General features: G+C 45.8%; 1 protein-coding gene across 1 annotated transcript; it reads left to right on the forward strand.

Annotated features, from left to right (window-relative positions):
- Positions 1-9,972: 9,972 nt before the first annotated feature.
- Positions 9,973-21,419, forward strand: Cmpk2 (cytidine/uridine monophosphate kinase 2). The gene is made up of 5 exons (XM_032907553.1): positions 9,973-11,295; positions 13,008-13,122; positions 15,591-15,792; positions 18,177-18,410; positions 19,586-21,419. The coding sequence occupies exons 1-5, from the start codon at positions 10,621-10,623 to the stop codon at positions 19,701-19,703; spliced, it is 1,344 nt and encodes a 447-aa protein (XP_032763444.1). The 5' UTR covers positions 9,973-10,620; the 3' UTR covers positions 19,704-21,419.
- Positions 21,420-23,988: the final 2,569 nt, after the last annotated feature.

A 23,988-nucleotide genomic window follows, 5' to 3' on the forward strand; every position in this document is an offset into this window, starting at 1 on the left:
TGTGTGTGAATATGTGTGTGTGTGTGTGTGTGTGTGTGTGTGTGTTATATTATGGTATGTGGGTATGTGAGCACATGTGTGTGCCTGTGAATGTGTATGTTTAACTGAGGAGGGAAGACCTCCTCTGAACCTGAGTGGCACCTGCACCTGTAGGCTGTAAGCCCAGACTGAATAACACCATAACACCAGGAAGAAGAGTTGAGCCCTGGGAGTTCTCTTTCTGCTTCCTGACTGTGGACACAATGTGACCAGCTCCTCATGCTTCTGCCTCCATGACTTCCCTACCATCTCCCATCACACCCTGAGACAACAGGGATTCTTTTCCCCTTAAGTTGGTGCAGGTCGGGGACTTGAGCACAACAATCTGGACTATAACTAATACAAGTGAGGAAGTGACAGCCTTGCTGTCCAGAGCTCACAGGTCAGTCATTCGGTGTTCCTGGTTCCCAGCATTCCTGAGGCAGGCTCAGCCATTCTAACTCCTTTCCCAGCAGAGAGTAGGGATCAGGCAAGTGTAGAGTCTGTTTCTGTGTAATCTGGAGGGTTCATTTGGTGGTGGAGGTGAGAGGACAGAGTTGGGGGCTGCTCCTTGCCTTCTACCTTGTTTAGACAGGGTCTTCTGTTGTTTCGCTGTGGACATCAGGTTAGTATATCAATAGATTTTTAGGGATGCTCTGGCCTTGTCTCCCATCATCTTTAAAAGCACTGGGATCACACACACACATACACACACACACACACACACACACACACACACACACACACATCATGCACAAGACCTCTCCATATCCCAGACTTTCTATAGAACTTATGTAAACATTAAACTACAGTACAATCATAAGTACTGACCAATGACCTTCACAGACACCTGAAACTTGTAAATTTGACCTTTGGGCCAATTTATAGTTCACAATGTTCCCACTGACTTGAAGACCAGTCTGGGCAGTGTTGGCTGATCCTAGATCTTTTCAGGATTCTCCCCAAACTCACTCTTCACCATTTTCCTCCCAAATATTCTAGCAAAGGCTGATACATGGCCCCTGTGACTTCCCAGGAGGAAAATAGCATACTTTAGGGACTGGTGTCCACTCCAAGTCAGGGCTTGTCAAAGTCAAGTTGGAAGAGGGGATCTTCTAAAGACTGCTGAAGGTAGGTGTGGGTCATGAGTGACATCAGGAAGGCCCCTGTTTTCTCTCTTCTTCGGAGTCTCATACTGAAAACAATTCAAACGTTGGGACAACAGCCATAGGCCACCAGCATTTTTACTAATCCAGGGATTTTACCCCAGAGTCCTTGTGCATTCCTAACGTGCTCCACCAACTCTGGTGAGGACAGTGCTCTAGCAGGGGTTATAAAGTTCCTCTGATCATTCTGTTTATTGACTTGCAAACATCAGAGTCTTTAGGAAATCTTCATTGAATTGTCACGCAGAGAGTGCACCAGCCATGGAAGCACAGCGCTGTGATCCTCAGGTTTTGTATCAGCTGGGCCTGACTTAGAGTCACCTAGAAGACTCGCCCCTCTCCTTACATGTGGTACAGGCACAGAGTTTCTCCATCCCTTTGTTGCACTTGACCTGGGGATTGGATTCTATCACCAGCACTCTTCGTGAATCTCTTTCCGTTGACTCTCATATTCTGGCCTCTTTACTTATAGTGTGACACCGGAATTTATTAGTATGTAATTGTGGGACTTTGGATCGTGTCAGGAAATGTGGTCAGGTTGAGCGGGTTCAGAACACCCAGCACCTCATATCAGAGGCCTACAGGTGCTTCACTGCTCACGACAAGCCCCTGACATTTGACCTCAGCATCCCATAGAATGAATCATGGCCATCAGTCACATCAGGGCAGAGTTCCAAACCCCTCCCCATTGTAGATGAGGCATCCCTAACACCTCAGACCAAGTCAATAGAAAGCATCTGTTGTCAGGCCTCCAAAACACGACCCTATCCAGAAGAAATAAAGATATGGGACCTGTTTCACCAAAGACCTTCTGGGAGCTTTTGTCGTCTGAGAGCTGTCACACTCTTGGGAAGAGAGTTCTCTCCTTCACTGCTGGAAGCTGCCTGGGCAGACCATGATCACTTCCTGCTGCTGGTTTCTAGCCACCTCACCTAGCTGGCTAGACCCCCTCCCCCACTTGCCTGCTCAACAGCTGTGATTGCACTTCCGCTTCCTGCTGCTCCCTGTGACTCCATTCCTCCCCTCAGAGAGGGCAACTCCTTGACTGCTCCAGCCAGGTCAGAGCCCCACAGATCTCCAGTGTCCAGTAAACAGACTGATATGTAACTGCATGACATATTCTCTCTGTGGAGAGTCCTTTTCTGCTGGGGACAGCATAGCATGACAGGGACTGCGAGCAGTAGGCTGATGGAGACGTCTCAGAAACTTGTGGCAGCTCCTTGTTTAAAAAGGGTGTCTGGTGTCTGGGACCCTCAGGAGCAGAAAACATATCCCTCCAGGGGACCCACCATCTGAAATAAGAGGCTGTCTGCAGTAGGCTTGGATGGAGACATCTCAGTAGCCTGCAATAGCTCTTCGTAAAAGAAAAAAAGAGTTGTTCCCATTTCTCCTAATCTTAGCCCTAAACATTGGCTGTATAGATTTCCATTTGTGTGTGACTGCTTTTCAGTTGGCCTTGGTGTGCATAATTATTCTATTCTATCTGACTTTCCTATTTCTTTCTCCTTCTGCTCTGTTGAATTCTGTGAAACTAGATGTTCCTTGATGTAACGATTCTTAAACAATTGGAAATTGAGGCATAGGGGCACAGCATAGCACCTAAATGGCCCAGGTGCCTGCTGTGTGTTCTCATCTTGGAAACAATGTAGTAATTGCACAATGGTAGTTCCAGATTAATATTTGACTTCCAAAGAAAGTTTGAAGAAATTATTAGAAAATGAATTAGAGCCAGTATTGGGACCCCAAGAAGGGAAAAAGTTATTGAAGTTATGAAATAAGTTTTGTATAACATTTTAGAGTGGTTCCTGGATAAGGAAGTATAGAATGCATAAAATTATATACTAGTAAAATTAAGTCACAACACTGGGACTCTTAGGAGAGTCATTGTGTGCAATGTGCAGAAGCAGAAAGCTAGCGGAACTGCTGAGTTAAGGTTTAAATTGATTCTTTCTGACCACTGCCTGGCAGCTTTGCCCATGTCATTTATCTTTAGAGCTACACAGGAAAATGCAAGTAGCTGACCTCAGAGCTCTGAGCTCTGAAGTATAGTAAGTCAAAAGTTAAAGTTTAAATAATGCTAAGTTTGTAATTACTATTATTTTGGTCACAGGCCTAGGAATAAGGGAAGCTTGAAACTCTGGGGAACAATTGTAATTCTTAATTCTTTGTGGGATGTGGTTATTCTTTTGAATTTGATTTGGCAATGATTATACAATGTCTTTTTTTCTATTTGCTTTTGGAGTATCAATAAAAGACTGGGGCAACAGAAAGGCTAGGGAGCAAGTGAGTGAGCATGTGTGAGCATGTAAAGAGCAAGTGGAGAGAGAGTAAGGTATACGTGAGATTGTGTGTGTGTGTGTGTGTGTGTGTGTGTGTGTGTGTGGAGAGAGAGAGAGAGAGAGAGAGAGAGAGAGAGAGAGAGAGAGAGTAACTTTAAGCCTTGAAAAATTGCGTGTCAGTTTGTACGCAAAAAAGTAGTCTGTATTTATTTATTATGAGCCTTCCAGATATCCCTGCTTCCAGTTGAGAACTCAGATCCTGTGTTGAGGCTGGACCTGGACACTTTTCATTTTCTATATATACATGTGTTCTCACAGCTCTAATTTCTATTTTCTTCTCTATTTCCTAGAATGGAATTGACTAGTGAAACCATAGCTAGCAGGGACTTCAAAACCTGAGCCATTTTTCATTTTATAATATATTAATTGTTACATTTAAATGTCTTGAACTTACCCTTCTTGTTTATATAGAGTATTTTAATATATTGATATATAAATAGATATCTACCCATATATGTGTATGTATACATATGTACATATATACACATTGCTATACATATGCACACACACACACACACACACACACACACACACACACACACACACACACACACACGTCTAGAATAATTGCATCCTCTTTTCCTTTGCCCTGGCACTAGAAGTGCTGAGGATGAGCCAATGCTGTAAATAGAAACTGAAATGACTACTCTTCTCGCCTTGGGAAACTGAAAGCAAATTCTTTAGGCCGAAGATGATAGTTATTTTTTGAATACATGCCTGCTACTCATCAATCTATTAGTTTATCCACTCACTCACCCAAAGGGACCTCTTGAAGTATTTTCTCAGCTTCTACTTCTCATCTCTTTGCAAACGGGGAAATTGATACAGGAATAATTGTTCAGTCTGGATCAGCCAGTGCCACCAGACTCTCTTTCTTAGGAATCCTAAATTGGCACTCAAAAATTTGACTCTGCTACTGAGACTGTGCAAGGCTTTTGTTGTTGTTGCTGTCATTTTAGGTTTTGTTGTTGTTGTTGTTTTGTGTTTGTTTTGTTTTCCTGGCCATTTAGGGATTCCAGTTTGAATAGCATTGTACCAGCGCACTGTTTTGGTTTCCCCATAAGACAAGTTCACAGGTGATGTTCTAATTTGCTTCCTGTGGCTGTGATAAAACACTGTGACCACAATAGCATTCGGAACCAAGAGTTTATTTTGGCTTGTGGTCCCACACGGAGGAGAGTCCATGATGACAGGGAAGCACGAAGCAGGCCACAGGCACGGTGGTGGCAGGAACGGGAAGCTGAGAGCTCACATCTTCAAAGGCAAACATGAACCAGACAAATAGGGCAAGGTTTTAAACTCCTGAGGCTCACTGTCTTAGTTAGGGTTTTACTGCTGTGAACAGACACCATGACCAAGGCAATCCTTATAAGGACAACATTTTATTGGGGCTGGCTTACAGGTTCAGAGGTTCAGTCCATTATCATCAAGGTGGGAACATGGCAGCATCCAGGCAGGCATGGTGCAGAAGGAGCTGAGAGTTCTACATCTTCATCTGCTGGTATCTAAGAGAATACTGACTTCCAGGCAGCTAGGGAATGGGTCTGATAGCCCATACCCACAGTAATACACCTACTCCAACAAGGCCACACCTTCTAATAGTGCCACTCCCTGGGCCGAGCTAATGCAATCTGTCACACCCACCTACGGTGACATTCTTTGGCAAGACTGCAGCACCTAAACCCATGGCCATCCCAAACAGCATCACCAAGTGAGGACCAGGCTTCACACATCTGACTCTATGGGGGACATTCCTCTTTCAGACCACCACATTCTACTCCCTGGTCTTAATGGGCTTATAGCCTTATCATAATGCAAAGTACGTTTAGTTAACCTTCAAAAGTCCAAAGTCTCTTCTGAGACTTAGCCAATCTCCAGATTGTAATTTACTGTGAAATGAAAAAGCAAGTTACTTTCAACATATAATGACACGGAATACACATCGCCATTCCGAAAGGGAGAAATGAGATCATAAAGAGGAAATACCGGACCAAAGCAAGACCTAAATCCATCATAGCAAATGCCAGATCCTGTAACTCCACATCCAGTGTCGGAGGGCTTCAAGGGCTCTGCCTTCTCAGCTGTGTTTCATGCTTCTTTTCAGCTGGTTCTACCCGATTTGTGAAGTTTTGTGGTTTTTGTTTTTCTTGTTTTGTAGAGGTCTCTTGGCCCTGACATCATCTCCACTGTAGGGGACTCCAGAAGTCTCTGCTGTCATCCACACTCTACTTTCACAGTTGGGGACACTGCCCTCTAAGGGCCTTTATGAAGGACTTCCCTACCCACACAGTGCCTGGTCTCAGTGGCTCTCTGAAACTGCATGATTCCTTCACTTTTTCATTCGTCAGGTCCCCAAATCCATCGTCATGTGGATAACGCTACCCAGCTCTTTTGTCAAACTGTTTTCTTTTCTTTTCTTTTCCTTTTTTTTCCGGAGCTGAGGACCAAACCCAGGGCCTTGCGCTTGCTAGGCAAGTGCTCTACCACTGAGCTAAATCCCCAAGCCCTTTTGTCAAACTGTTATGGGCCCTTGCCCTCTGAGCCACAGTGGCAGCAGCCTCTGTTTGAAGTTGCTTTCTGGGAGCTGAAAACTCCTTATGTCTTTTCCACATTGGGAGCTTAGCTGGGTGGGGTATTGCCTCGAGGGTACCAACTTTAACATTAGATTGCTTTCTGTTGCTGTGACAAGTCACCATGACCAAGGTAACTCATAGAAGGGTTATTTTAACTTTGATTTCAGGGGGAAAAGGATTCACCGAGGCTGGAAAGCATGACAGCAAGCAGCAGACTTAGTGGCAGAGGGAATCTGAGTCCTCACATCTTCAAAGGGCAGCATGAAGCAGAGAGAATAAACTAGAGAAGGCCTTGACTTCTCAAACCTTAACCTTCTTGCCATGGTATACTAGTTCCAGCAAGGCTGCAGCTCTCCCGAACTGGGGTGTGTTCAAATGCTGGGGGTGTCTTCATTCAAGCCAATACAGGCAATTTTAAAGAAATGACCATTCACATGAATGCAAGTGTTGACTCATTATCTGTGCCCACAGGAACCAAGAAGTTCTGGGCATTTCTGTCCCAGTCCTAGCCATCAGACCTTCTGATGGATCTCTGTATCGGTGGTTGTAGATGGTGTGTGTACGTGTCCAATCACATCACACAAAGGCCTAAGCCGGTCTCTACCTCATTCAATCGTGAGGACCTGCCGGGCACATTGTAATGGGGTCAGTATGAGAGAAATGTTTTGTTTTGATCCAAGGTAGCTAGCTCACCAAGGGTCAACATTCTCTAAACCTCTGGATTTTGTAAAGGTTTTATGCAAGAGACTTCAAGTCGTTTCATCTTCATCCTTTTGTTTCATGCAACTTTAAAAGAATGAAAATCCCACCCGCTGCATTCCTGGAACTTGGTGGGCCAGGAGAGGCTGATCTCTTCCCCCTTTTCTTCATTTTCTTTGCCCCAATTTCTTAAAAGTTAGCCAATCTGCTGGTCTTCAGTCAATGGGGGGAAAAGATACATTGCTACCTTCATTGAAACAAAATGCAAGCAACTTCTTGCCCTGGTGTGCTCCCCAGGGAGGTTTAGGTCTCTGTGCACACTTTACAAAACAAATTGCCGTGCAGGGTTACCTTCACTTCCCGTGTGTGTGTGTGTGTGTGTGTGTGTGTGTGTGTGTGTGTGTGTGTGTGTGTTTCCAACAATTAAATCGAAGACTCTGAGCCTCTGGCAGGTACGCCAGGCAGTAATTTCACAGAGGTCCTGGCTGTTTACTGTCGGAGGTGATGTGTTCCTTGAACAGCTCACTTTGGGGTCTGTTGTGCAGTGTATCTTCTCGCTCTACTGCCTCAACAGACAGTCCTCTCACCCTGGCCTTACCCCTTCATTGTATGGGGAATAAATCTTAAGTTGGAAACACCATTGAGACACATAATTTTTTACAGTGAATCAGTGAGGTTAAGGTGGTCTAGAGACTCCAAAAATATAGCCAACACAAACACATACCAATATACTCACACACACACACACACACACACACACACACACACACACACACACACAGGAGAGAGAGAGAGAGAGAAATTGAAATGTAAACAAAAAATTCAAAACACAAGACAAGAATGGCTGAGGGAATGAAGCATCATCCCTGACCTCAAGCTCTACTACAGAGCAATAGTGATAAAACCTGCATGGTATTGGTAGAGACAGACAGGTTGATCAATGGAATAGAATTGGAGACCCAGAAATAAAACCACACACTTGATCTTTGACAAAGAAGCCAAAGATATACAATAGAAAAGAGAAATCATCTTCAATAATGGTGCTGGTCTAAGTGGCTGCCTGTATGTAGAAAAATGAAAATAGTCCCCTATTTATCACTTTGTACAAAGCTCAAGTCCAAGTGGATCAAGGACCTCAACATAAAACCAGATACACTCAATCTAAAGAGAAAGTAGGAAAGAGCCTTGAACTCATTGGCACAGGGGGAAATTTCCTAAACAGAACTCCAATGGCTCAGGCTCAAAGATCAAGAACTAACAAATGGGACCTCATAAAACTGGAAAGCTTCTGTAAGGCAAAGGACATAATCAATAAGACAAATCAGCAACCTGCAGATTGGGAAAAATCTTCACTAACCCCATGTTCAATAGAGGGCTAATATCCAAAATATACAAAGAACTCAAGAAGCTAACCACCATAAAAAACCAAACGACCCAGTAAAAAAAAAAAAAAGTGTATAAAACTAAACAGAGAATTCACAACAGAGGAATGTTGAATGGCTGAGAAGCACCTAAAGAAATGTTCAAAGTCCTCAGTGATCAGAGAAATGTAAATCAAATCAACCCTGAGATTCCTCCTTACACCAATCAGAATGGCTAAGATCAAAACCTCAGGTGAGGTGACAGCACCTGTTGGCAAGAATGTGGAGAAAGAGGAACACTCCTCCATTGCTGGTGGGGTCTTAAATTGGTATAACCACTCTGGAATCTAGAATCCAATCTAGAAGTTCCTCAGAACATTGGAAATAGATCTACTTGAAGACCCAGCAATACCACTCTTGGGAATATACCTAAAAGATGCCCCACCATGCCACAGGGGCACATGTTCCACTATGTTCATAGCAGCCTTCTTTGTGATAGCCAGAAGCTGGAAACAACCTAGATGTCCCAGGACAGAAGAATGGATACAGAAAATGTGGTTTATTTAGACATGGAATACTACTCAGCTATTAAGAATGAGGATATCCTGAGTTTTGAAGGCAAATGGATGGAACTAGAAAATATCATCTTGAGTGAGGTAACTCAGACCCAAAAGAATATGCATGGTATGCACTCACCGATAAGTGGACATTAGCCAAAGAAAAAAAGTACAGAATACCCAGGGTACAGACCACAGAACTCAGAAAGGTTAACAAGCTGAAGGGCCCAAGTGAGGACGCCTCAGTCCTACTTGGGAGGAAGAAGAAAGCAACCAAGAGGGAGGAGGGAGGGACAGGAGAGGGGAACAGGATGGGGTTGGGGGAGAGGGGAACATGATCTGGTGGGGGTTGGGGGACTGCAGCCCTGAGGGCCAGCAGAAAGAATGCACACAAGCAACTCAGGAGGCAGGAGGTTGCAGGACCCCTCCAGAATGTACCAGAGACTCTCAGGACTCAAAGGGAGGGTCCATAGATGAAATGTCCTACAGTGGGGAGAGGGACCTTGTAGAGCCCACCTCCAGCAGAAAGACAGGGCATCAAGTGAGGGATGGGGTTGCCTTTCCACAGTCAAAACTCTGACTCACAATTGTTCCTGTCTGAAAGAACTGCAGGGATGGAAATGGAGAGGAGCCTGAGGAAAAGGAGGTCCAAGGACAGGCCCATGGGAGGATCCAGATCCAGGGGAGGCCCCAAGGCCTGACACTATTACTGAAGCTATGGAGTGTTCACAAAAAGGGACCTATCATGCCTGCCCTCTGAAAGACCCAACAAGCAGCTGGAACAGTCAGATGCAGATATTTACACCCAACCAATGCACAGAAGCTGCTGACCCCTGTGGTGAATTAGGGAAAAGCTGGAAGAAGCTGAGGAGGAGGGTGATGACTCTGTAGGGAGACCAGCAGTCTTAACTAACCTGGACCCCTAAGATCTCTTAGACACTGGACCACCAGGTAGCATACACCAGCTGATATTAGGCCCTCAACACATATACCAGAGGACTGCCAGGTCTGGGTTCAGTCAGAGAAGAGGCACCTACCCCTCAAGGGACGGGGGGTCCCAGGGGTTTTAGAGGTCTGGGGGGGTGGAGGGCTGAGGGTTGGGATCCTCATGGAGACAGGGGGTGGGTGGGGAGGAGGTATGGGATGTGGAACACTCGGAGGGTGGACCGTGAGGGGAATAAAATCTGGAGTGTAAAAAAAATAAATAAATAAAAAGAAGAAAAATACTTTAAAAAAAAGACATTAATGTGGGAAATTTTAATTGGCAATTATTTAATGTGACAACCTGGTCACACATACCATTTTGCAAATGGATTCCAGGTGAGTTAGACACACCCTGGGGGATTCCCTCCTTTGCAAAGTTGTAAAGCTGCCCAGACAGGTTTCAGAACTTGAGAAAAGGTTACCATTGAGGCTGGTCAGTTGCCTGTACCGGTGGGTCTCTCTCTCTCTCTCTCTCTCTCTCTCTCTCTCTCTCTCTCTCTCTCTCTCTCTCTCGTTGTTCTCTGGGTTCCCTTTGCACCTCAGTCTCCAGCTCCCCAAGTTCTCATACAACAGAAATAAGTAGCCTAGGGGTTCAAAACTGGGACTAGGAGCACTTGCCACCACCGAACCAAGCCAGACAAAGCTGATTCCTCAGGGGAGCCTGGAATTCTCAAGAGAAGGCGTTGCCCGGGGACCACACGGTGTTAGTAACAAGCTAGAGCCCAGGGCCAGAATTTTCTAACCGCCGCTGGCGGTTAAAGGCGCGGCTGTGGTGGGAGGAGGAGAAGCCCTAGCCCAGGAGGAGCTCCGCCACACAGGAGGTCCCAGCTGCATCTGCCTTCACTTTCGTTTCCTGGGGATCCTGGGTCTGTAATCACCGCGGTTTCGTTTCCGAGGCGTGGCGGAGGCGGCCCGTGGCACCCATGGCCCTAATAAGCTGCCCTCGAGCCCCACTGTGGCTTGGGCGACTGTCGCGGAGGCTGTGCGCGCGACACCGGGCCTGCACGGGGACCATGGCTCGGCCGCGGCGCTTCACTGTAGAGCTGCCCGATTGCTCCCTGACTCACTTCGTCCTGGGGGACGCGGCAGGCCACCGGGATGCTCGCCTTACGGAGCTGCTCGGGCCCCCAGGGCGCAGCTACGCGCTGTGTGTGCCATTGGTTCCAGGCGAAGGCTGTGGGCCCCGGGTACAGGCGGCCCGGGTGTACCAGCGCCTGCAGCTGCAGCTGCGCCAGGGTCCTTTGCAGAGGTGCGAGCTGAGCAAACTGCTGGGATATGGTCCAAGCGATCAGGCCAGCGAAGCCCAGCATGGCTTCCTGCTGCGCGACCCTAGCGACCACCCGGACACCCGGCAAGACTTGCTGCAGCTTCTGGGCTCATGCCAGGAGGCGGCACGGCTGCACTTGGCGGAGTTCCAGGCCGATTCCCAGGGTTTGCTGTGGCAGCGTCTGTGGGAGTTGCAGGGAGACAGACAGGTGCAGGTGGACTGCGCATGCGTCCTGCCGGCACCGGAGCCCCATCTGCACCCACTGCTGCCTGATCTGCTCAACTCTGCGGTGTTTCAAGACCGGGACGCTGCACGGGCTGTCTTGGAGGAGGTAAGAGTTCCTTCCCTTCGGCGCTGGGTGGAGCTGGAGACTCTGCACTTTGGTTGACCAATCAAGTGCTTCCGCCTGGTTTGTTTATTCTGGTTCACCAGCCAGGTGATGTAGACAAAACGGGTAGACTCTGTGTTAGACACTGGTGTTGCCTTCAATATTTCGTGTGTAGGTTTCTAGGTCAAATTAGTGACCTGTGCATCCAACACCTGGCTGAGCAGTGCTTTCTGTTAAGATATTCTCAAAGGCCTGCAGGGGGAGTAAAGAGTCCCCTGGAAATCAGAAGACAGTCAGCCAGATAAAGGGACAATTTGCTGGGCTTTTGCTACCAATCTGTTTTCTTGGCGTGCAGGAGATGCTATGTACACCGGAGTGTAAGAGGCTGTGATTATTCAACTGTGGGCCACAGACGGCCCCTCAACTGCTCAAGCATTTTTTTACTTTTATGCTTCCAAGTCCCCAACACACACATACCTGTCACCTGTAAATGTTCCTGTGGTGGAGGACGAGGGATTTCTAACAGTCTCCAGGGAAAAGCCTAAGGTTGGGTTATACCCAAGCAGTGCCTGGAGCCTGCTGGTTTATGTAGTTAACACTGTATTACAAGGGGTGGGATAGGGCCAGAGGGTGGCAAAAAGCCCGTGGTCAGCGGGTCAGGTGATCGGATGTCTGGCATCACACACTTAACGGCTCGTTTCTCCAACCTCAGTTTCCTTAATCCACGTACTGGCTGGGTTTGCTTGTCAACTTGACACAAGCTGGAGTTATCACAGAGAAAAATGCCTTCAGAGACCCAGCTGCAAGGCATTTTCTCAGTTAGTGGACCCAGCCCATTGGGGGTGGTGTCGTCCCTGGGCTGGTGGTCTTAGGTTCTATAAGAGAGCAAGCTGAGCAAGCCAGGGGAAGCAAGCCAGTAAGTAACATCCCTCCGTGGCCTCTGCATCAGCTCTTGCTTCCTGACTTGCTTGAGTTCCAGTCCTGACTTCCTAGTCCTGATTTTTTTTTTTTTCTGTGATGAGTAGCAATGTGGAAGTGTAAGCTGAATAAACCTTTTCCTCCTCAAGTGCTTCTTGGTCATGATGTTTGTGCAGGAATAGAAACCCTGACTAAGACAATCTGTAAGGTGGAAATAGCAGAAGCAATCACATAGATTGACCAGTCAAATACAAAGCTCTTTGGAGTAAGCCTTGCCCACAGTGAGTGAACCAGTAAATGAAAGTGGACCTCAGGTGAAGGTCTTCCAGGCATGGGATGTGGTGATGAACAGTGAGGAGCTTCAGATTCTAAACAGATCCTGCTGCTGTAGCTTCGAGCACTTTTCTCAGCCTTCTGGACCATTAGGAGCATGTGGGTGTTTGGTGGTGGTGGTGGGGTGCAGATACACTTGTCAACAGGGTGCTTCTAGTTCCTCAGGCCTCCTGTTCCCAGCAAGACCTGTAGTTTCATTGTGGCTGTGGTTAGAATTACATGTCTAGCTGTCCTTATAGGGTAAGCTGGCCAGTGAAGGATTGAGGCTGTGTAACCCAGACAATTGCAGCCTTTTAATTTTCGATGTTGTCTCAGCTTCTAAATACTAGGGTCCCATGTTCTAGGCATTGTGTTCAACTTGTAATAGGCCTCATTAGCATTGGGAAGTGGTGTCTGGCAGGTACAGGTTCTCTGAAGCCCCAGTACTTCTTTGCTCATGCACAGAATTTTTTTTCCCCCTACAGTGCACATCTTTTATTCCAGAAGCCCGAGAAGTGCTTGACCTAGTTGACCAGTGCCCAAGGGAGATCCAGAAAGGGAAGTTCCAGGTCATTGCCATTGAAGGACTGGATGCCACTGGTAAGCAAATTCTGCTTTGTCCTTTTTGTCCATGCCATGGGCCGAGTGGTTGTGGGAGGTCATTCTTGAAATAGCAAATGCCATACTGTGAGTCTCTGTGCTAGGCTAACACTGGGACACAGGAAGGAGTTAATGGAGCTTTCCGGCTCTGCTGCTGCTGTCTCCAGAGGACACCCAAGGGCATATCCAAGCTGAATTCTAAGAACCAAGATTAGATCTAAGAGCAGATTAGGTCATGTGGACCAGGAGGGGGAAGCATTGGCTGGGTGAGGTGCAGGACTTTACCAAACAGTTTTTGTTCAGGAGCCACAGGCCATGGAGAGGCCTCTTCTTAGAGAAAATTAGGGAAAGAAGGCAATGGACGCTTCCTGAGTTGTTCAAGAAGGGTCAGAGCATGGAGATACATTAACATTGTAACCAGAACATTCAAACCCAGGGGAAGCTGATGGTGAGGAATGCTTCCGACTTTTCCTGGGTCACTTGGATGGATGCAGACTACTGGCTTATTTTTTTTTTTGTTGTTTTGGTAGTTGCATCAATTTGGGTGTTTTTGTTGTTTGTTTGTTTTTGTTTTTGTTTTTTTGTGTCAACTTGACACAAATTAGAGTCATCTGTGAAGAGGAGACTTAAAATGAGAAAATGCCTTCATCAGATTGGCCTGTAGGAAAGTGGATGGAAACATTTTTTTTTCTTGATTGATGATTGATGTGGCAGGGTCCAGCCCACTGTTGGTGGTGACACCCAGGGCAGAGGGTCCTGAGCTATATAGAAAGCACGCTAAGCAATCCAGGAGGAAGAGTAAGCCAGTGAGTAGCGTCCCTCCGTTATCTCTGCTTTAGTTCCTGCCCGCTAGGCTACTGCCTTGGATTACTAACCTGCCTTCCCTCAGTGGGGGAGTGTGACCTGGGAATTGTAAGATGAAGCACACTCGTTTCTTCCTGATGATAGATTTGGTCAGTTGCACTCACAGCAACAGAACACGAACTAGGGCTGCAGTACCAGTGTTTGACTCTAGGGATTTCACACCTGCTAAGTAAGTGCTTTACCCCAGATCCACATCCCTGGCCCCAGACTGTTATCTTTAATGATTTCAAAGGTCCATTCCTTGTGGGCACGTCTTGGGTCACAGGGGAGGGGGCGGAGGATGTCTGTCATTCACTGTCCTGGCTTTGACTGCACATCACGTGGTGGGAGAAGCAGCGTGCATAGCATTCAGCTAGCTCTCACCACTGAGTGGAGGCCTAATGCAGGTTGTTTTCAGCCACAGCTAGAATGCTAACACAGCTAGAATGCTAACATAGCTAGAATGCTAATACCAGCTGTCCGTTTGCCAGCGGGTATTTATTTACTTTTGATAACTGGTTTTTGTACTTAGAGATAATTCAGATTCTGTGAGACCAACAGAGAACACAAACCTTGACCCTCACACCCCTGTGCATACACATGTGAAGTTCAGAAAGTGGTAACAGGGAGAGGAGAAAGCGATGGCTGCTGTATCCTCGGGATGGCCCACCAAGGAGGCTTTATTACCTTCTCTACTGCTCAGTGACTCATTGAATACTCTTCTGTGGAACTGGCCATTCAGAACATGGTATATGCTGACTGTCATAACACACACAGCAAAATGGTCATCACTGTTGGGATCTGCCCGAATAGCCCAGAGGAACAGTAAATGAACAGTCGGAGAGGAAGCCTTGCTATCTTGAGCGTTAAATACGAGAGAGGGGAAAGGCTATAAGCGTAAACAGTTGGAGCTCAGGGAGGGCCTCAAACGGCATCTGTCTAGGGTAGATTATGCCTTATCATTGTAGCTCTGTGCTCTAGGCAGTAGCTGGGACATCCAGGGCTATGCAAAGAGCAGATCAAAAATATACCTTAATATACCCTAAAGAAGGGAGCTCCAGGAGCTCCAAACGCCAAGCCAAATGTCAAGTGCGGAGTAGCAAGAGTGACAGGGGCAGCGCTGGGAGAGCAGAGTGGTCTTTAAGGGGAGTTGAGCAGAACTGGGCCTGGAGCAGGTAGAGAGAAGCCAGACTGAAGGACTACAGGCTGGAGCAGATGGATCTAGAGAGGAGTGAGCAGAAGCAGACGCAGAATCTGAAAGGGCTCAGAGTGAGGTAGAAAAAGGAAAGTGTCTTAGTTAGGTGTCTGTTGTTTTATAAACACCATGACCAAAAGCAACTCGGGGAGGAAAAGGTTTATTCCTTCTGACAGCTTTGCAGCCCATCATGAAGGGAAGTCAGGGCAGAACACAAATAGCAACCTGGAAGTCGGAACCCAAGCAGAGGCCATTGAAGGCATGCTGGTTATTGGCTTTCTCCTCAAGACTTATTCAGCCTGCTTCCATATCCAACCCAGGACATTGCAGGTTAAAGACCTTTTCTCTTCCTTGGTTAATAGGTTAATGTTAACCTTCGAGAGTGCCATGGCGGCTTCGGCTAGTTTTCTGCTTTGTTTATGTCCCATAGGTAAGACCACACTGACGCAGTCCGTGTCAGAGTCTCTCCAAGCTGTCCTCTTACAGTCTCCACCCCCCTGCATCAGCCAGTGGAGGAAGCTCTTTGATGATGAGCCTACTATCATTCGGAGAGCATTTTACTCTTTGGGCAATTATCTCGTGGCTTCTGAAATAGCTAAACAGTCAGCCAAGTTTCCTGTTATTGTAGACAGGTGGGTAGCAAGATGCTTTTTCTCTAAAATGTGAGTCATTCTCTTCCTTCTGCATAAATATATTCAGGTGCCAAATTGTCAACATGTATTATTATTTCAAGATGAATTCTGTCTATGAGTTATTAACTATCGACATCATACTTACACCTGGGATAGTGCCTGGGATAGGCTGGAATCAGTTTCTGCAGTTTACTAATAAGGGACGTGGATCTTAACTGTGTGGGTCATGGGCTGGAGAGGTGGCTCAGTGGTTAAGAGCACTGACTTCTCTTCCAAAAGTCCTGAGTTCAAATCCTAGCAACCACATGGTGGCTCACGACCATCTGTAAAAGGACCCAATGCCTTCTTCTGGTGTGTCTGAAGAGAGTGACAGTGTACTCATATAAATAAAATAAATAAATAAATAAAATATTTTAAAAGTTAGATCATGACTTACAGACATTATTCTTCCTACTAACATAATCAACAACAACCTCTAGGCGAGTGCAGTGGGCCGATCCTGTGACACCCCACTGAGTCCTTCGCCTTTCTGAGAAGTTCTAAAACTATTGAAGGTTAAGGATTGAAAATGGCAACTCAAAGATGTAGAGAATAATAGGATTTGCTATGATCACCCAGCCTAAACTGTTAGTCAGCCTCGGAAAGTCTTCAAACCTAGGAACGACTTTATTTTCCTTGAGAACTTAAGTTCCCATGAGACGTCCGTGATGTAGGTTATCCTCCTGTGACGTCCGATATGAAGCTTTACATTCATTCACTTTATATTAGGATAAAGAATCTGATTGCAGCCAAAGCCTGGGGAGTGTTTTCACTAACATCACTTTCTGTTTGGGTCCACAGAGGCCCCACAATGCTCACTAAATCCTGATGGGTAACTTAAAATTGTATATATAATGCTTGGCACCTCCGTCCCCTCTGCTCCAATTCATTCTCAGCGGTGGTTACCTTTGATTCTAGGACATTATGTCTGTGTCACAGATGGGTATCTCCCAGCATGGGTGGAGTCTGCCACTAGGCAATAGCAATATCTCATAGAAACCACATGCCTCCTGACTGATCCCAAGTTTATGGTCAACCAGGCCATATATAGACCAAGACTGACTAGCTATGGATCTTTTATCTCAGCATTTACCTTTTCCCTACTTAATATTGACACTCATGTCAGTGTCCCCAAGGACCAAGCTAAGAATGCAGGTCCTCCTGTCTTCCTGGTTTGACTATAGTGAGAAGAAGCCCTTTCCTGCTGTTTACCATTGGTTTTGGTGACAGCACTTGGACTAGACTTGTTGGGACACATAGAGTTGAGCCTCTGTTCTAGTAATATCATACATTTACTTATTTCTGATAGTTGATATCATCCATTGATGTATGTATGTATGCGTCAATTAATTAATTACTAATTATTGCTTAGTAATAAATGCCATTCATTAACAGACACGAGGAACACTCACTTATGGCATACTGACTATGTACTGGTTTTGTAGTTTTCAGGTTTGAGAATACAGATGTAACTAAGAAACACTCAGGGAATGCAAGCTCCCTGGGGGAGACAGGATCTCACACCTGAAGCAATAGCTGTGGATCCCAGCGAGCAGTTCCTTAGTAGAGTCTCCTCCTGGGTATGGGGAGCTGAAGGAGGAACATAGATTCTATATGGGGCCTTCATGGAGTAGGACTATGAAGTCAGAGAAGGGACTTTTCTATTTGAGGGTATCATCCTTGCTTAGAGATAAGGTGTGAAGATGGTATGTGGTCCAAGCTGGGAGGTAGGCCCACACCTCCCAAGGAGTCAGAACCCTTTTCTGTAGGTGGTAGAAAGCTGATGGGACCCTAGAAATAGTGTGCTGGAGTTTTTTCTGTTTATGACCATGGCTGTCTTTTCTGGGGGCTGCCTAGATTGGTCTCCTCTCTGCTTAATTACTACCGCAAAATCAGACAAGTAGACATTTGTGAAGTGATGAAGGGGGTCTTATAGCCTCTATTCCTTTAACATGGATTCCATGGGCAATTTGAATTTGGCACAGCATGGGAACTTCTCAGGCCTGTCATATTTCACAACTTGGGATATAGCATTAAATAAAAAGGCACTGATGAGCAGGTCTGTCATCTCTAGACATTAGAGTACAGAGGGCTAGAAGGATTTAACACCTGTTTTTATGGTATATGGTGGTTTTAATCGAATATATGATTTCATGACTAGTCCACCTATTACTACTGTTGTTGACTCTGATTTTTGTGTTTTCTACATTAAAAACAAAAAGATCCAAGTATACTCCATTTTCGCTGAGAAGCCCTCAGCAGAGCCAGCCTGGCTGGACCATCATCCTCAAATGGTACATTAACTTCTTCCAAAGATGAGACCTCATCGCTGCCTTGTTTCTCAGGTACTGGCATAGCACAGCCACCTATGCCATAGCCACTGAGGTGAGTGGAGGCCTACAGTACCTACCCCCTGCCCACCACCCTGTGTACCAGTGGCCAAAAGACCTGCTGAAGCCTGACCTAGTCCTGCTGCTTACTGTGAATTCTGAGGAGAGAGTGCGGAGACTGCAGGGTCGGGGCCAGGAGAAGACTAAAGAAGAGGCTGAACTTGAGGTCAACAGTGTGTTTCGTCAGAAGTAAGTTTACCTGAGGGCGATGAGGGTAGTAGAAGGCCTTGCAGTCCCCGAAGACAAGATGGGGACTGCTTTAGGATGTGAGTGAAGGGCACAGTGCACAGTTCCTGTGCTTCAAGTGCAAGAGGCAATGTCCTCTAAGCCATTCTAGTCCCTGTCACTGTGCTTGTTATCACCTGGCCATTGCCTTGCCACTTGATAGAAGTGGGGTTTCTGTGCCAGCAATGGTGGGACCTTGATTAAGACCCATAGTTCCAGGGTTAGGGATGGGCTCAGTCAGGCATGTGCTTGCTGCACAAGCAAGAGAACTTGGGTTTGACCTTCCGCATCTGCCTTAGTCAGTGTTCTGCTGCTGTGAAGAAATGCCGTGACCATGGCGACTCTCATAAAGGAAAGCATTCAACTGGGACTGGCTTACAGTGGAGAGGTTTAGTCCATTATTGTCATGGCAGGATGCATGGTGGCATGCAGGCAGACATGGGGCTAGAAAAGGAACTGAGATCCTTTTCCAGATCCATAGGCAGGCAGCAGGAAGAGAGAGACCCTGGGCTTGGCTTGAGTTTCAATTTCTCCAAGCCAAACCCAAATGACACACCTCCTCCAACAGGGCCACGCCTCCTAATCCTTGTAAGCAGTGTCACTCCCTGGTGACTAAGCACTCAAATATGTGAGCCTATGGGGGCCCTTCTTATTCAAACAACCACATTTCACTTTCTGGCCCCCATAGTCTCGCGGCCATATCATAATGCAAAAATGCGTTTAGTCTAACTTCAAAAGTCCACATAGTCTTTCCCAGTCTCAACACTGTTTAAAAGTCTGAAGTTCAAAGTCTCTTCAGAGACTCATGGCATCTGTGCATGGGACTCTAGGGTGATCATTGGGGATAAATGGGCCTCAGTTGCCTTCTCTGCCATGAGAATTACTCTGAGTATAAACAGAGAAGAAAGGACTGGGATACATGATTGGCAGGTAGTAGGCTGTCAGTTATTAAGCATCACCGCGGACTTCATCCTTCATTGAACAAACCCCACTGCATCTCTTTAGGGGCAGTACTGGCCTCCAAGGTGGGTTAGATGGGGCCTTGTTCTAAGCTTCAGTAACAAGGTCAGAAATTTGCTCTTTCAGGATGAGCTGGGTGGGAGAGGAGACTGACTTCTCCCCTATATCTTTGCCTCCAGGGTGGAAGCCACGTACCAGCGTATGGAGAACCCAAGCTGCCGTCTGGTCGATGCCAGCCCGTCCAGAGAGACAGTGCTGCAGACAGTTTTGCAGCTGATCCAGAGGGCTGGTCATTAATTGCAGTTGCTATGGCTGGGTTCCTCATTATACTGGAAGAGAAGCTCTGTGATGCACCAAAACCCAGCACTTGTCATTCGGGTTTCTTAGATGTAGGTCGTATGAGCAAACTTAGTAGAAAAAAAAACCCTGGAGACTGTGCAGTTTGCTTTCTTCTGACTGACCGAGCCAGCCAAAGCTGCCGATTCATTTCTGTCTGGCTGTGTACCATCTTCTTGGGATATATTTTAACACCTTGGCTTTCTGATCCAGGGGTGAGCCTGCTGAAGGTCTTCCTGAAGCTGGAAGCTAAGGATGTCAGCTTTAGCCCACACTGATGAGCTTGCGTCATTGGTTTTTACCCCAAACCCTGTAACTAAGGAGTGTCCCAGAGCCTGGCTGTCTAAGGACGTTCCCTTGGAGCTATTCATGGGTGGAGACGCTTGCAAAGAAGCCATTGATCTTACTTCAGAGGATCAGGGAACCCCTTGGACAGCCTGAATGAGCACCTCAGAATTGAATGGATGTGTGCCCCTGAACCGCAAGAGCTCCAAGCCCCTCTTGTTCTCGTCTGCTTGTCTGTATTCCTCTTCTCGACTCTGAAATCTCATTCAGAGTGTAATGAGCAGTCTGCAGTGATCTGGATGCGTTGCACTTACCCAACACACCAATTTGTTTATATTGATGTTTACATCATGTGTTTCCTCAGTGTAGGAGCTGTGTGTGAGTCACACATGCAAACTGAGGCCAAGGAGCTAAATGAAGCATTTGCTCAGTGTTTTCATTACACAAATTTAATTTATCTTAATAAGCACCGTGGATTCTGGAACGAGACTTCATAGTAAATTATCATGCACTTTGAATGTCTTCTGATTGCGTGTGAAGTCAGCTTCGAGGGCTCTTTAGATAGAGAATAGAGCTGTGGAAGAGAAGCCTGGTGGCTCTGTAGCCTTGGCTTAGTCATTTAACATTGATAACATCAACAGTTTGAGCTGAAAGGATGCAGTAATGGGCTCCCAGAAATATTTACTTGGGAGGCTGAGAAAGGAAAATTGAAAGTGCTAGGTGTAAGTTCAGAATTAGCCTGGGTAGTGTAGTGAGACCTTGTCCCAAGGTAAAAACTGTAAAGAGGATTGGGGGGTGCAACTCCATAGTAGATAAAGTCTCACTACACCTTGTCTCTGAAAGAGGCAGTTGATGGCCCTGGGTTCAGGCTCTGAGGTCCATTCCCAGTACCATAAGAATAAAAAGACAAACAAAGACAAACAATAAAAGAAATTAAGTCATTTTTGGTCATAAGTAGGTGGCTGGACCAGATTATTATTTAACATTCCAGTTCCAGTGTGGATGTCTCCCTACATCATTCTGATGCTAAGTCCCATTTCTTAAGAATCCATCCCCAAATAATTATATGAAATTACATGAAAGCCTTATAAGGTTTACCCTAATCTTAAACTATAATAAGATTTAAAATTTAATATTAACTTCTCAATATTTTTCTCTTTTAGGACTATGTATAACTTATAAAAATGTGTCTATGTATATAAATTTCTTGTTGGCTTCTGTAGAACGTATTTTTAAAGCTGATAACACTAGGGCTCTGTGCGACATGGCAGTTACTTCCACAGAGGGTTTATTCAAGCCTCTCTGAGATGATTGCACCAGAAGCTAAGAAGGAAGTCTTAGTGCTGTCTTCATGAAACCTGCCCGTGAATAAACTTGCTCTGACTTTCCTAACCCAGTTTGTCATCATGGCTGAGTGGCACACTTGTCCGCATATCTCCCTACAAGTTCATCTTTCCATAGTCAAAGGTTCTTATGTAAGTGAGAGTTTATGTAAGGGTGCGAGTTTGGGGCCTGAGTGGACTTGGTGGTCAATGGACTTTGATGAGGGGGAATTTGTTTCAACCATTATTTTCACACTATGAATATCAAAATGAGTTTTAAGATCCATTCTCTGTACCACTGATAGGTAGGTGATTTACATTTGATAACTTAGGGGCTCCTACTAATACCGAAGTGCATAGCTCTGCTCGTTGTAAGGTGAGCAGCATTCTCATTCCGTGACTCTTTTCATTCTTAATAAGGGCAGTTCAGCATAGCACATGGTTGCTAAGACTACAGAGCCCAGGTCTGAGTTTCTCATGCACTTAGATGTGCCTAGCTGGCTGGATGTGGTAGAAGGAGCATGAGCAGTATCAAATCCTTCTGTTCCTGGTGCATTTGGGTAGTAGCCAGAAGAAGATCTCCAGAAGGGAGCAGGATAGGTGTAAGTGTGCTGAATGAAAAGGTCCCAAAATAGATGGGAAGTAATGCTCATGGGTTTCATGGACCTAAGGTTTGCTCCCCCACACTCATGTGCACCTACTTTCCTACTGTGCTAGTCAATACTGATTGTCAACTTGGCAGGGTCTAGAATCACCCAGGATACAAATCTCTGGTCATTTCTTTAGAGGAGGTATTTGAGGCAAGAAGATCCACTGTTAACAATGGCGGCATTATTTCTTCAAATGGGATCCTGGGCTGGCTGAAATGGAGAAAATGAGCTAAGTACTAGCACTCATTGGCCTCTACTTCCTGACCACAGATGCAGTGTGACCTCACTCTCCTCCCATGCCTTCCCATCAAGATGAACCATACATCTTCAACTATGGGCTGAGATGAGTCTTTTCTTTGTTAAACTGCCCTTGTCAAGTATTTTGTCTCAACAGTGGGAAAAGTAACGAAGGCCCCAGTTAACAGTCTTAAATGGATGCACAGGCTCCTAGACACTACTGCATTATCTTGAAACCCTTGCAGCTATGTGAGCTTTAGAAAGTGGTCTGGCTGGTAAGGTGTGAACACAAGTTACTGATAATACCACTCCAGGACTGTTGTTTGTACAGAGTCATGCACGGGTCTGTAGTGCTTCTGTCTTCTGTTGGTCAGAGGACAATCAGACAGGAAGAGAAGCTTTGGCTTGAGAGAGGGAGGTTAGAGGTGAGGTGACAAAGTTCATTTACCTGCCAGGACTATTTACCTTTGAGTTCTAAAGGATACCAATGTAAAGTTCTCTCTCTCTCTCTCTCTCTCCTCTCTCTCTCTCCCTCCCTCCCCCCCTCTCTCTCTCTCACACACACACACATTTTCTTTATCACACAGCAAATTGTCTTTGTTTTGAGCATATACTGAAAATGCATCCATTTTCTCTGTAGTGAGTTTGTATATCTGACCTCTCAGTTGTTTCAAACTTTATAGCTCATAAAGTAAATATATCACAACATGCTATTTGACATGCACTAGGCATTTGAGAAGAGAGTCGATGGAAGAGGCAGCCTGCCCAATAGAGTGGATGACTAATCTTAGCTTTGAGAACTGGATGGTTCTCAAACTGACCTTTATCATGCCATTTTACACTGTAGATTAGGGGATGGTGCTCAGAAGAGTCCAAAATACATGTTCGTCTCTTCCCAGTGTGGTCTCTTGATGTATGCCGGTATTACACTGACATTTATTTTTAGTCCTTGATACCACATTGATTTCCTCAATCTTTCACAATCTCTTATATGGAAGCAAGAAAGGCAAAATATAAACATGCTTCTGGTCCAAAATGATTTGTTACTTTCTTTCTCTACATCATATGTTTTCCATCTATTCTGGATTCTATAATGTCTCAATGCAATTTACAAAAAACAAACAAACAAACAAAAACAGTCTTAGTTTCCAGCAAGCATACCTTCTCAAATCATCTATAATGGTTGAATAGCAAGTGAATGGTCTGGAGGAAACAATGAAATTCTCTGCAAGCAAAAGAGGGAGATTCTAAAATGTACATGGAAGAAATGTGGGGTAAACTTGAGTGCCCCTGGCTTTTATCTGACTGGCATGCCAATATCTGCCTCATTTGTTTACTTGGATCCAGTAGAAAACCCATAGACATGTAAGTATGGGCTGATCCTTCTAGAACGTAAGGGGGCAGTGTTGTAAAAGATAGCAAAAAGCCACCTGTGTATTGGTTAAATGGGCTTATGAACTGGGTTAAGACTTGGAACCTAGGAGATATCTCTCCAGGTGTGCGTATAAAGGCACTTTCAGCGAGGTTCCAGTGAGGGGAGAAGGCTGTTCTCAGCCTGGGCAGAACCTTTCTACAGGTGGCCCACATGCAGAGGTCCAAGGAAAAAGCCACGTTGCCTGGCTGCCTTTACTCCTTCATGAGTGAGTACTTCTAACTCTGCCATTGTAGTCCTCAGCTAGTGTCAGACGGAAGCTTCTTCAGCCTTCCAATGTGCACTAAATACAAGTGACTTGCTGTGGAATCTCAGGGTCT

The sequence above is a fragment of the Rattus rattus genome, chromosome 7 (assembly GCF_011064425.1).
Source record: "Rattus rattus isolate New Zealand chromosome 7, Rrattus_CSIRO_v1, whole genome shotgun sequence".
In the NCBI taxonomy this organism is placed as follows: Eukaryota; Metazoa; Chordata; class Mammalia; order Rodentia; family Muridae; genus Rattus; species Rattus rattus.